Source organism: Polyodon spathula, chromosome 6, assembly GCF_017654505.1.
Source record: "Polyodon spathula isolate WHYD16114869_AA chromosome 6, ASM1765450v1, whole genome shotgun sequence".
Taxonomy (NCBI): Eukaryota; Metazoa; Chordata; class Actinopteri; order Acipenseriformes; family Polyodontidae; genus Polyodon; species Polyodon spathula.
In genome coordinates this window covers 18,908,897-18,922,026 of record NC_054539.1, presented here as the reverse complement: position 1 = coordinate 18,922,026, position 13,130 = coordinate 18,908,897, and the positions used below count along the sequence as shown (strand labels likewise).

The 13,130-nt window shown below is 40.0% G+C and overlaps 1 protein-coding gene across 18 annotated transcripts in view; it reads left to right on the top strand.

The window, feature by feature from the left end:
- The window catches only part of syne1a (spectrin repeat containing, nuclear envelope 1a), a 182,778-nt gene that overhangs the window by 167,769 nt on the left and 1,879 nt on the right, over nt 1–13,130 (top strand). For 16 of the 18 annotated variants that reach the window (XM_041252397.1, XM_041252410.1, XM_041252413.1 and 13 more), the window contains 6 exons: nt 1,309–1,520; nt 2,718–2,918; nt 3,248–3,376; nt 3,728–3,940; nt 4,100–4,192; nt 5,970–6,028. In XM_041252397.1, the coding sequence (XP_041108331.1) occupies nt 1,309–1,520; nt 2,718–2,918; nt 3,248–3,376; nt 3,728–3,940; nt 4,100–4,192; nt 5,970–6,028 (907 nt within the window). The remainder of the gene's footprint in view (nt 1–1,308; nt 1,521–2,717; nt 2,919–3,247; nt 3,377–3,727; nt 3,941–4,099; nt 4,193–5,969; nt 6,029–13,130) is intronic. The other 2 variants (XM_041252408.1, XM_041252407.1) reach the window with 1 other exon arrangement.

Sequence of the window (13,130 nt, the reverse complement as noted above, 5' to 3'; positions counted from 1 at the left end):
GTTAGACTTTACACAATCATCTTTTATAGAAAATAATATAGAAGTGTGGTATATATATATATATATATATATATATATATATATATATATATATATATATATATATATATATATATATATATATATATATTATATATATATATATATATATATATATATGATTGAAGAGATAAATTTGCAGTCCACATGAAAAAGCATCAAATTAGCATTGATAGGCTCTTAGAGTCAAAATGACTTGATCTACTAAATAATCAGAGACCAGACATTCATTGTTAAGTCCCCTGGCACAATGTAGGTGATGCTTGTGGAGATGTAGCTTTAATTAGAGCACACATTATAAGCCAAATATGTGTGTGTGTGTGTGTGTGTCAGCATAGCCTATTGAGAGCTAATAAATGGGGCTTTTGAATACCAGTACAGACACATTCACCAAGCCCTCCCTTCCATCCATGAACAGTATCCCTGTGAATGGGATTTTTTTTTTTTTTTAATGTTTTTAATTACCCCGCTCGCTTTAATGTAATATTGACTTGTGCACAGATGGCCATATGCTACCATTACGGCAAAGGTCTTAAAGCCAAGGTCTGCACACCCTACTTAATAATAAGTATAGTGATGTGTATATTAAAATCACCAACAAAAGACGTGACTATAAGGCTTCCAAGTGGCGCATCTGGTAAAGGCTCTCCGCGTGGAGTGCAAGGGTCGGCCAGGGCTAATCAGCTAGTCCTCGGCTCATCAGCGACCCCTGTAGACTGGCCGGGCACCTGCGGGCTTGCCTTTAAACTAGCCAGAACTGTCCTCCGACACTGTAGCTCTGGGTTGGCTGCATAGCGGGCCTGCAGAGTAAAAAGAAGCAGTCAGCTGACAGCATACGCTTCGGAGGTCAGCTTATGTTCGTCTTCGGCTGTCCCGAGTCAGCGCAGGGGTGGTAGCGGTGATCTGAGCCTCAATACAACTGGACGTTTCAAATTGGGAGAAAATTAATTGCTGACTACTAAATAAAAAAAAAATCTTTATCCGAGTACACAAACAGCAGCGTGGCTTACTGCAGAGCAAAGACAACAAAGTCTGCACGATTTCAAATCATCCATGTTGTACAAGCAGCCATTTACAAAGAAGCGTCATTAGCTTCCTCAGGAATACCAAGAGAAGCTTTTACAATTTCATCGTTTCTAACAAACAGTACCAGCTTGGACATCGGAAATGCTGATCAGACCCCTGATAATAATAATAATAATAATAATAATAATAATAATAATAAATAATAATAATAATAATAATAATAATGTCGGTTTTGTTGAACAGGTGTGATTGAACGTTGGGAGCTGATCCAGGCCCAGGCCCTCAACAAGGAGCTGCGAATGAAGCAGAACCTCCAGCAGTGGCAGCAGTTCAACTCTGACCTGGACAACATCTGGGTCTGGCTGGGGGAGACAGAGGCAGAGCTGGAGCAGCTGCGACACCTGGACCTCAGCACCGACATCCACACCATCGAGCTCCGGATCAAGAAGCTCAAGGTACAGTACCTGCCTATATGCCTGCCTGCCTAGCTACTGCCACAGGCACCAAGACAGCACAAGGAGGGTGATAGCCTTCACAGGCATACAAGATGTTTTGCATCTTATTGACAAGAGTGATGATAAATCACAATAAATCAATTTCATTGCAAGATTGGTTGTATATCAGTTACTGCATAATAATGTAGACTTAGCATTCCTCTTAACATGTCAGTGTCAATGAAAATCTTCAGGATCAATAATTGTTTAAACCCCCATTTTAATTAAAGGCAAAGTGAATTTAGCATAAATACGATTAATGGATATTCAGTGTTTGCTATGCATGTGCAACATGTAGCTAAGAAACAGTTCTCGTTATTTCTTTATTGCTTTAGACCGCTATAAAAAGTTACTGGAATTAGAGGAGCCATGGTGACCTTCAAGTAACCCTGAACAGGATCCTTAAATAGATAGCTGTCATCTTAATACAAGCTATTCATTCCTTTTAGCTGTCTTTCAGCAAGCATCGGATACCTTTTTTACACTCTCACTGTGTACTCACTTGAGTTGGCTGCACTGCAAAAAAAGAATTGCCTCGCACTATATCAGTGAAAGAACCAATGTTTAATCATTGGAATCTTTCATTAGTTTTACTCAGGCTAAAAATCCCAGTTATAAAAAAGTCAGACATGGTCGGCACCTTATAAACTATTACCCATAGAGATTATTATTAAACATCAGCATTATTTGCTGTGGAAGTACTTATATTTTCAGTGGGGGGAAAATGGACCAAACATGTATTACCAGTATAAAACATTTCCAGTAGTGTTAAGAGATTAAACTATATGAATGTTCGGTAGAAAAGATAGAAGTATGGTAAACATGGCATTGTCATAGACATGCCATGGCAACCGTGACAGTGTTTTTTCAGGGACACTCCCAGCTATTACATGTACTCTGCTTTTGCTTGTGCATCTTTCCTAAGTGTTACCTTGAAGGCATACCTCCTTTCTTACCATGAACACTAAATTAAACACCCAATTCTTGACCCAGGTATTTGAATTTATTTTGAGCAGTTAAATAGGGAATACTAATTAATCTCCCACTTTAGGTAGCTTAATATACCAGCCTTAATGCCTGTCCCATTATTACAAGTAGCTGGGTTTGACTGTGTTATACAGGAACTCCACAATATAGCGCATGTTGTTTTGTTTTTAGGAGCTTCAAAAAGCCGTTGACAAACGCAAAGCCATCGTCCTGTCAATCAACCTGTGTAGCGCAGAGTTTGTGCAGTCAGAGACTGCTGAGGCGCAGGAGCTGCGAGCGAGACTGGGTCAGATGAACAAGCGCTGGGACCATGTGGGCAGCCTGATCGAAGACTGGCGCCACTCACTGCAGGATGCACTTATGCAGTGCCATGTAAGTCACAGTGTTTGCTGTTTATGTGGTGCCATGTAAGCCACATGGGTATAACAGCAATGGTGGCCTACAACATATTTATTTAATCCTATCTCATCCCCAGACAAATGTCCTTCCGACCCACCTCTTTAAAAGCAAGCTCCCATTAGTGCTTCCGGATTCTTTAACTCTGTTGGGCTGAACGGGGTATATAACATAAAGAAAGAAACCAACAAAAACAAAAAAAAACCAGTGCAACAGATGTTCAGACATGCTACAGTAAATCTTCTTTGGGATACGAGACAATGTATTCCTTAGCAACCTCGCATAGTCTCTTTGTTCTTCTATAGGATTTCCATGAGATGAGTCATGGTCTGCTGCTGTGGCTGGAAAACATTGACAGAAGAAGGAATGAAATTGTTCCTATTGACCCCAACCTTGACTCAGACACCCTCCATGACCACCACAAAACTCTGATGGTAAGCGCAGACAGGCTGATCAGGCTGGACACTGATGTCATCAATTATATAGGATTGTGTTGTAGGATGCAATAATACTGTTTACAGTTACATAGATGAATTAATTAAAGATCTTAAAGTTCAGAATTAAGCCTCTTGCTGATGGTTGGTCAGAAAGCGAGTAAGGGAGTGAAATCCTCTTCAACATTGGCTGTGCATTTCTGTGAATTTTCAGTGAAGGATGAAGGACAGCATGTTATTACAGTCAGCATATTGTTATAGACTTGGGGGGGGGGGGTTACTGGTTGGTAATCCTTTTGTCCATATTAAATGATTCTGTTGATAGTGAAGTGTTCTTCCCTTGACCTCCAGCAAATCAGGCGGGAGTTATTGGAGTCCCAGTTGAAGGTGGCCTCTCTGCAGGACATGTCCAGCCAGCTGCTGGTGAACACGCAGGGCACAGACTGCCTCGAGGCCAAGGAGAAGGTGCATGTCATTGGAAACCGTCTAAAGCTCCTTCTGAAGGAGGTCACACGAGACCTTAGAGAGCTGGAAAGGATGCTCGCCATCACAAGCAGCCAGCTGGTGAGTCAACACAAAGCTCACATGTTTAGAGAAGGTGCTAAAGATTAGGGGTTTGTGCAGTTATTTCTATGGTTGCAAGATTTTCAAATTAAGAAATAACTGTTTACTTCTCACTGCTTCCTGTACATATCTAATCTTAATCTCTATTGTGCAATCCAGGACCTGTCATCCTGGTCTTCAGCTGACGAACTGGACACCTCTGGGTCCCTGAGCCCCATCTCTGGCAGAAGCACTCCAAGTCGCCGCCGATCGGTAACGTATAATCCTGCGTTTCTAACGTGTCTCAATGTGTAGGGGGTGTTCAATTTTGAGATGTATCAGACAAGCAGGCCCTGAATGCCAGAGCAAACCCAGCGTGAACCAACCACACAAGGTCGCCCACAGTGCTTCTCCCACCCTACCTACACCCCCCCTCCCCCATCTCCCTCCTTGCATGGAATCTTACGCAGGACAAATATATCGGGCCGGAGATTATTTTTTTTATTATCCCTTTTTCAAGTTCTGTTGATTAATTTGATTCAGTTTTCCTTATTTCCTAAATATATTGTTTTAGTTACCTGTTTAAACATCTGCAATTTATGTCTAATTAAACTACAGTATATTTTTTTAATTAATTTTGCTACATTAACTAGTTTCTTTTAGAATCTTGTAGCGAAATTCACAACAAATACTGGCTTTTCAAGTTGATAAACGTACGCAACTGACACAAAACTGACACAAATACTTGCTGACAATTTTGCTAATTAGAAAATCTAGGACAAAACTAGAATCAATTCATACCACTAACTAAATACTACATTCTTATCATATATCAAAAAACAGTTTTACTGTTAATTCAATGCTAACCTTACTACAGGAACATTTTGGTATCTGTAAAATATTAAATGAAGTAGCAATCGGCCAGACAGATATCAAATAACTGTTTCATTGCTAATTACACATTCTGTTAATTCAGAGTTAAAATAAATACAAATCCTGTCAATATTAAAGTAGCATTTAAATAATCAAGTTGCTGTACTACTCTAGTGACATAAATCATTGCAGAAGGTTAAAAGATAGCATTTGTATGTACTTTGGATAATGAGGATTACATACAAAATAAAAAAGAGCAAATTCTAGAAATTACAATTACTGCAATAAACAGAGATTTTCTTTAATTATGTTTCCTTTGGAAAGCAGTCAGTATGAAAACATGTGGAATTACTGAACTAACCCAAGTGATTTATAATAGACACATACAATGCTTACATTGTTATAATAACATATTATTTTTCTGCTTTTTTTATATATATAGAAACATTTAACTGATAAATAAGCTTTAACCTCTTACATCATATAAAGAGGAACAGTTATTCCTGCTGGTAAATGCATGAAAATAGGATGAATTCTTACTGTAACAAAGGCTTACTTTATAACAATTTAAATCCAACACAAACAAAAAAAAAACACACACTCATTAAAACAAAAACATTTTTCTTTATAACAACAATAATACACAATCCAGATGGCATTGTTTACTTGATAACTAGAGGATCTAGAACTAAAGCTCTCTGTGGGCTTTCTGTCTGCCTTTTGACAAAAATGGTTCACTATTTAATAAGAATGTGGTCAAAAAAACACAGAAGGCCCTGTTTATTAACACTGTAAGTACAAGGGCAAATTCTCCAGTGGTATAAAACTAGCAAACAAAAAAAAAACAACCGGCATATACAAAAACCATGCTGAATGCAGGTCCATCAGTTTATATATTTTAAATCTTCTATCCTCGCAGTTGAGAAGCTTAACTATAGTGGTTAATTTGGTAACAAGTACTCTCTAATGGGTTGTGTAATATTGCTATACGAACCAATTATTTATTTATTTATTTGCTTAAATAATTATGAAAAGCCAGTATCCTTGTTCTCATGGTTTATCTTTCACCTTCATTTGATTCTTTTGCTGCACTTTTTTGATTTCTTTCATCAGTAGCTTGTCTTTATTTGCCTGGACTGAACATTCTCTTTCTTTACCCCTTGTTCATTGCAAACAGCCACGGGGCAAATGTAGTCTCTCACAGCCTGGACCCTCTGTCAACAGTCCACACAGCAGGTACCTTATTCTCCTGGTTTCTAGAACTCTGGGAAGATAATGGAATTCAGCTTGCCAAGGTCAAAGTGTCTGTGATGTCATTCACAGTTATCTATCTACCTGGACAATCTAAGTTTGATAAAGATTGATACAAATTTGGCTTGATAATTTAATTTTTTAACTTTTCTGTCTTACAATATAAAATCGCTGTTCATGTTTTTAAACTTGAACTACTGTAAACATCACAGATTGTGTGTAACAACCACAGAAGCTTGTGGCAATGGATTCCATCGTCTTCTATCATTCTAGACGCTACCTAGAGGCTAGGTAATAGATGGGTTTCTTTCTACTAAATAGAGTCTTTCTCTCTTCAAATAGGCTTTCTCTGCTTCCATTGTCCTTGGCTGCTTTGTATTGCTGTCTTTCAAAATGCTGCTTCAAAAACTTGTATCTGTCAATCTAAATTTCGAAAAAAATAATCAACTTTCCTTCAGTGCTGTATTAATCCACTAGAGGGCACCCATAGTGTCCTAATGCTACCTTTCATTAACTACTCCCCCCCCCCCCCCCCCCCCGTAGCAATGCCAGCTGCGTCTGCAATGAACAATGTAACAGCAGAAACCATGCACGTGTTGCTTCCCTTCTTCTGTCACTAACAATGCTTCATCTTCTTTTTAAAGCTGCAAAGTTGGGCCACACCACTAAGTTACTACCATTTTAAAAACAAGCGCTGTGGTGTACTTTGGTGCTAAATTCCAACCGTTCCCTAAAATTAATAAAGCAACAAGGAAAGAATTGAATCCCAAACATGCATTGTAGGTTGGATTGAAGTGTGTCAGGTTGTAAAATAAGCAGCCAGCAAGGATACAGGCTAAAATGCAATAAGGTATCCATTCTGCAGGGGAAACCAAACCCAAGACTCCCCCACCCCAAATAACCCCAAAAAACACTGAATGTGCACTGACAAGTCCTGTATTAATATTGTGACGCAGAAACAGAATTACTACAATGTAATAGTATATATTGTCTTAAAAATGTGAAACCTAAAGATCCTTTTCATGCATACGCAACCCAAAAACAGGAATGAGAAGCTGGCTTTCTTTTATTTCTAAATTGGGAACGCACTCAAGACTTACTCTAAACTCATAAGGCTTTGATAAGTCTTAAGCACATGATGCTGCCAAGTAGGTACAGTACTGTGAAAATACATACGTTTTTATCTAGTAAGCGTCAACTTACAATAAGTTTTGCCAAAGTTGATTGGTATTTATAAATTACAGCATTGGAAAGTCAAACAAGTTCTAAAGAAATGTGTGGGTAAAAAAATATGATTAATTTGCACTTAGAACTACCACGTAGCCTTCCAAGACCTGACCACTGTTGACCTCCGTATCTCCTCCAGTAATAAATAACCAATGTGGTAGCCCTACTAAAACCGTCTTTAAGAAATATGATTCTGCTTTTCTTTTAACTTTTGCCTATTTTTTACTGGCAGCCCTCCCAGACCAATAAAACACAGTGTAAAGCAATAAAATAATGATTTTAAGGCTAATGCACTTGCATGCAGAGTACAACCAGGATTCAGTAGGCTTGCCAGACTATAATCTGTTTTAAATTCAGGCCATTTCAATGAATGTTTCCATTATGTGCAGTAAAAACACCTTGAATTTTATAGGGACACTAAGAACAGTTTTTGAGAACAGCAAACATGCAGTTAAATGCATTCAGCAATAAACATTATATTTAAATGATCCATTTAAAAACCTGTTTTTAGCACCAAATCTGTTAACACCAAGTTATCCCAAGATTTGTTGCTGATGACACTGAAACCATTAACAAAACCTTCAATTCCAAGGGCGCTTCTAACTTTTACAGCAAACATGCTTTGGGTCTGCACTAAACAAATATGTAATACACAGTTGTGCTTGAATGTTCTGTATGGTTAAGCCTCTATCAGCTGTTTGCAGCTTGCATTTCCCCACGCAATCTTTAACGCTGGCACCACGGCACATACTTCAAGGCCTGTCAACACTCTTATTAATATGTATGTTCTCAATGAAGTACAATATTGCATTCTTTATTCTGACAAGCATGGAATAAAGATTAGCTTTTACTTAATAGAAACATCTGTCAAATATACAAGCCAGATAGTTTGTGGTTTTATAAGTGGCATTTATCATGGATTTTTGATCTAAGGCATTACTATTTTGTTGTTTTTATTAATTTTTTTATACAATCGTGTGATCAGAGTGGGTTGTGTTTGATCTTGCACTGGAACAGCAAACATTGTTGGAACACAGTGCCTAGGCAAAAGATTGAAAAAAAACTTCAAATATGATGGAGCATTTATTGGAAACTATTCCTATTATCTTCTAATGTAAAGCATATACAGCAAAGGGAAGATGAGGGGTTCCCGCAGGGATTATTAGAGAGATTACGAATTTGTTTTCCATTACTAGCATAATCAGTTTTGCATTAAATTAGAACTGAATCTGAACTGGTAACAAAGTGTACCAGTAGTTGCTTTTAGATTAGGAGACTACATGGATCAGCCTGCTACCAGGGTAGTCTCTATCTAGACAGCTGTACATTGAGATCTGCTTTGTCACACTGACATTCTGTCTGCGTGTTAAGTAAATCCTAATTGGCTAGGAAATAAGAACTAAATAAAGTGATATCTCCATAGAGACCAAAGTTAGCTACTGGGTCCCATGCTCCTGAAGAGACACCACCTATGGTGTAAGCCTGTGCTAATTCAGAATGCAACACAAACAGATAAGGAGAGATATGGACATTGATATACAGGGAGTTTCAGAGTCTGGAATCACAGGTTTATGTTTTTTTAAGAAAAGGAAAATGGGATTCAAAGAGCCCACCATGATCCTGTGTTTGTGAATAACAAGATGTTTCCTTATTTGGTTTCAGGTAATGAAAGCGAAAATATACAGCGCACTTTAAACTATAATGCTTTATTGATAAACAATGTCGAAACAGAAATAAATGCTGTTTAAGCAGCTTTTCTTTATTCCCGGTCTGTGATCATTTAAACAGGGGGTCTTTACAGGGAAGGGCCAAACAAAAATATCACCAACAACACCAACAGGATCTTTGCGAGTCGTCATGTATTTGATAAGGAAACCAGGCGCAGGTAGCGTCACATCGGAATTCTTTCCGAGCTCACTCGGCAGGTTCTGGAACAATCCCGAAGTAGCTCCCATTTCCATAGCTACCAGTCAGGCACTGTCATTAAACCAAAAATGGTTAGTTTCCTCTCCTGACCTCCCTCAATCACACATTACCCTTATATACAACAAACCCCACCCATTTGATCAGTCCTGCACCTATCCCTAGGGAACAGGTGTAGTTAATAAGACAATGGCTCATCAACGCAGTGTTTTGAAGCACATGTGCAGTTTTTACCTCTCCCAAGATGGCCTCCCCAACCAGACAGTAGACTTAAGGTGCATGCTATCTTGGAGAGGGTGGAAGTTAGCGCAAACCGCGCCTCCCCTGGTCGAAAGGCCATACTTCACCTCCTGAACAAGGGAGAATACTTTACTGTGCCACATATCTACCCTTTCAGAGTGGAGCAGTAGCTATACTCAGAACTTACCACAGCCCCGCTTCTCAAGAAGAAATCAGCATTGGCATGAAGTTTACCAGCCCTATTACGAATCTCGAAAGAGAACGGCTGCAGAACCAAGTACCACCCGGTAACTGTTGAATTCAAGTCTTTTACTGTGTAAGGGTAAAGGTTCTACCTGACAGGTAATAACAGAGTGTGTCCACAGCCCACTTTACTGCCACTCTTTCTTGATCACGGCAAACCGTATTTCCCTGGGCAGTAATTTCCAGCTGATAAAAAAGACCAGATATTCCACTCCATCTACCTCCTGCAATAAGATGGCCCCTACCTCAGAGGCATCCATCTGTAACACAAAAGGTTTAGTGAAGTCTGGACTTACTAGTGCCGGAGTCTGGCTCAAGCACTGTTTAATGGCGTCAAAAGCCTTCTGGTAGTCATCAGTCCAATTTACCTAAATCGAATTGTGTTTTTTTAAATCAGTGCGAGGAGCCGCCACTGTACAAAAAGCTGGTATAAACCGACTGTAATATCTGCCGAGTCCAAACACTGATTTCACCTGCATTTTGTTTTCGGTGCTTCTACCAGTGATTCAATTTTGTCACTAATTGGTTTCACCTTACCGAGCCCCAGTACAACCCCAAGTAGTTGGTTTCCTCCTTTCCGAATGCACATTTGTTTAAGTTGGCTGTGAGCCCAGCTTCCATTATGGACAAGAGTACTGCTCTCAACCTACCCACGTTTTCTTTACATGAGCTGCTATAGATGACATACGCCGCCGCATATTGCTGGTGAGGTTGGAGTATCTTGTCTATAAGACTTTGAAACGTGGCTGGTGCTCCATGCAACCCAAATGGCATCCTGCAAAATTTGAAGAGACCATCAGGTGTTGAAAAGGCGCTTTTTCTCCCGTGAAGCCTGTGTCAGTGGGATTTGCCAATAGCACTTGGTTTCCTATGCGAATATTTATTTTAGTGGTAGGTTAGTTCTTGACATCTCCGTGAATGCACAAGATGGACACTGAGCCGGTTGGCTGACAAGTCCTATCACCCAAGAGCGTGGTTTCAATTAAAGTCTGCCTAGACCCAGAGTGCACTAAAGCGTGGGTGCTCTTTTGACCGACCTGTACATGAATGAGGTAAGGGTTCTCTCGACACACACCCATAGGGTTACTTGCCTGCTTGCTCTTCCAGGACTCGGCCAAGTCGTACTCCATCCTGGGAGAATTAGCTCGTATGTGGCCTGGTTCATGGCACCTGTAACACACTATGGGAGGGAGCGGCACCGGGGGAACACTTCTGTCCCGCAGACTTTTCATCGGCAGCCAGGGGTTCTTTTCTGTTACCCACCGCTGAGCCACACCAGCATGGTGAAGCCTTTCAAGGACCCTTACCCCTACCAGTTCCCGACACAAGGTTCGCTCCGCTCGCCGCTCCAATTCATATGTCATTTTAATCAACGTGGGTTGAATGGCAAACATCCTTGCTATGGCTGTTTCGGGGTTGGCTGATGGGTAAAGATCTGCGTTAGCTGTTCCTGTCGATTTGAATTCTCGCTCTTCCAGCTCCCAGGAGTGTATTTTCATCCATCAGGGCACCTGACACCACATGTGGGTGATGGAGACAACGTACACAAACTGGAAGTTCAAACAAAAATAAATGCTGTTTAAGCAGCTTTCCTTTATTCCTGGTCTGTGATCATTTAAACAGGGGGTCTTTAGAGGGAAGGGCCAAACAAAAATATGACCAACATAAAGGTCACTTGTGTCTATATCTTCTGTACAGACACTTTTGATATTTTTCTAGGATCTTTGCGAGCCGTCCTGCCTTTGATAAGGAAACCAGGAAACCAGGTAGCCTTGTATCTGAATTCTCTCTGAGCTCACTCGACAGGTTCCGGAACAGTCCCGAAGTAGCTCCCGTTTCCATAGCTACCAGTCAGGCACTGTCGTTAAACCAAAAAAGGTTAATTTCCACGTTATATATTACTATTTTTATAGACTCTGGGCTCCAGGCTCCTCTCTCCTGACCTTCACAGTATGACTAACTCCCTCAACCACACATTCCCCTTATATACAACAAAACTCCACCCACTGAATCAGTCCTTCACCTATCCCTATGGAACAGGTGTAGTTAATAAGACAATGCCTCATCAACACGGTGTTTGAATTACATGTGCGGTTTTTACCTTTCTCAAGATGGCCGCCCCAACCGGACGGTAGACTTAAGGTCCGTGCCGTCTTGGAGAGGGTGGGAGTTGGTGCACACCACGCCAACCTGGTCGAGAAACCACACTTCACCCCTGAACAAGGGACAGTACCTTACCCTGCCACACCAAGCCTGTCTATGGCAAGGGTGTAATCATTCCGGATCATCCAACCAGGGACTTAAAAAGATCACAGACTGCATTGTGACATTCACTTACAGTACACTGTAAAGCAGTACAATTATAAAATGTACATTTTGGACCTGGCTGAAAAAAAAAGGACAGGAATGGCTCACCAGCAGTTTGACATCCATGATTTCTATGGGTCAATGTATAAATATTAAAGAACTGTGGCTGGAAGGGATAAAAAATAACAAACTGAAGTCCTGGCATAAACAAAGAGTAGTTGCAATAAAGTGCAAAACATTCCTTCATTCTGAGCACCTCCTGTAAGAACACTGCCTATCTGATGTGAAGGAAGGCTGCCTCTTTAATGTGTAATTAAAACACTTTGCGTTCTTCTTGTTCCTGGCTATACCTCATTAACTCCCAGAAGAGTGGTGCTGTTGAACTTTTGCACAGAACACTTTGATGCTGTTAAATGTGCCATGCCCTTTCAATACTGACTGAATTATCTTTTCTTTTTTTTTTTTAATTTGTGGGGTAAACCACATCACTAAGCATACCAACAAAATGTTTGCTTTGATAAATATATTTAGGTGGGTTACCCAGGTCCTCTGGAATAGGTCACATTTGACAGCACTTTCAAATAATTACATCATTGGGAACCAGAATTCTGCACAGTATTTTATGGAATCCCTATCAGAGGTTCCCAGTCCTGGTCCTGGGGACCCCCTGTGTCTGCTGGTTTTCATTCCAACAGAGTTCTCAGTTATTTAACTAGACTCTTAATTGAACTGATAATTTGCTTAATTAGGCCTTTTTGATTGTTTTCAATTTTTAAACAGTTGCAAAGTTCGAGTTACTTTTTAAAATGGTATAGCTAATTGAACTATGCAACAGTTAAGAACTGAAAACAGTTAACAAGATTTAATTCAGCAAATTGTCAATTCAATTAAGAGTTTTGTTAAGTAATTGAGAGCTCAGGTGGAATAAAAACCAGCACACACAGTGGGTCCCCAGGACCAGTTTGGGAACCACTGCCCTATATTAACTAAAACCGGTCACTGAAGTGGCTTCTGGACTAGCAATGACATTTTATAGACTAATGGAGATGAACAACCTTAAACCTAATCTATACAGTTTAGCTGGGAACAAATAGCCTTTTGGTTCTACTATGCAGTTTTGTAATACAATAGTGTGAACTAGTTCCAG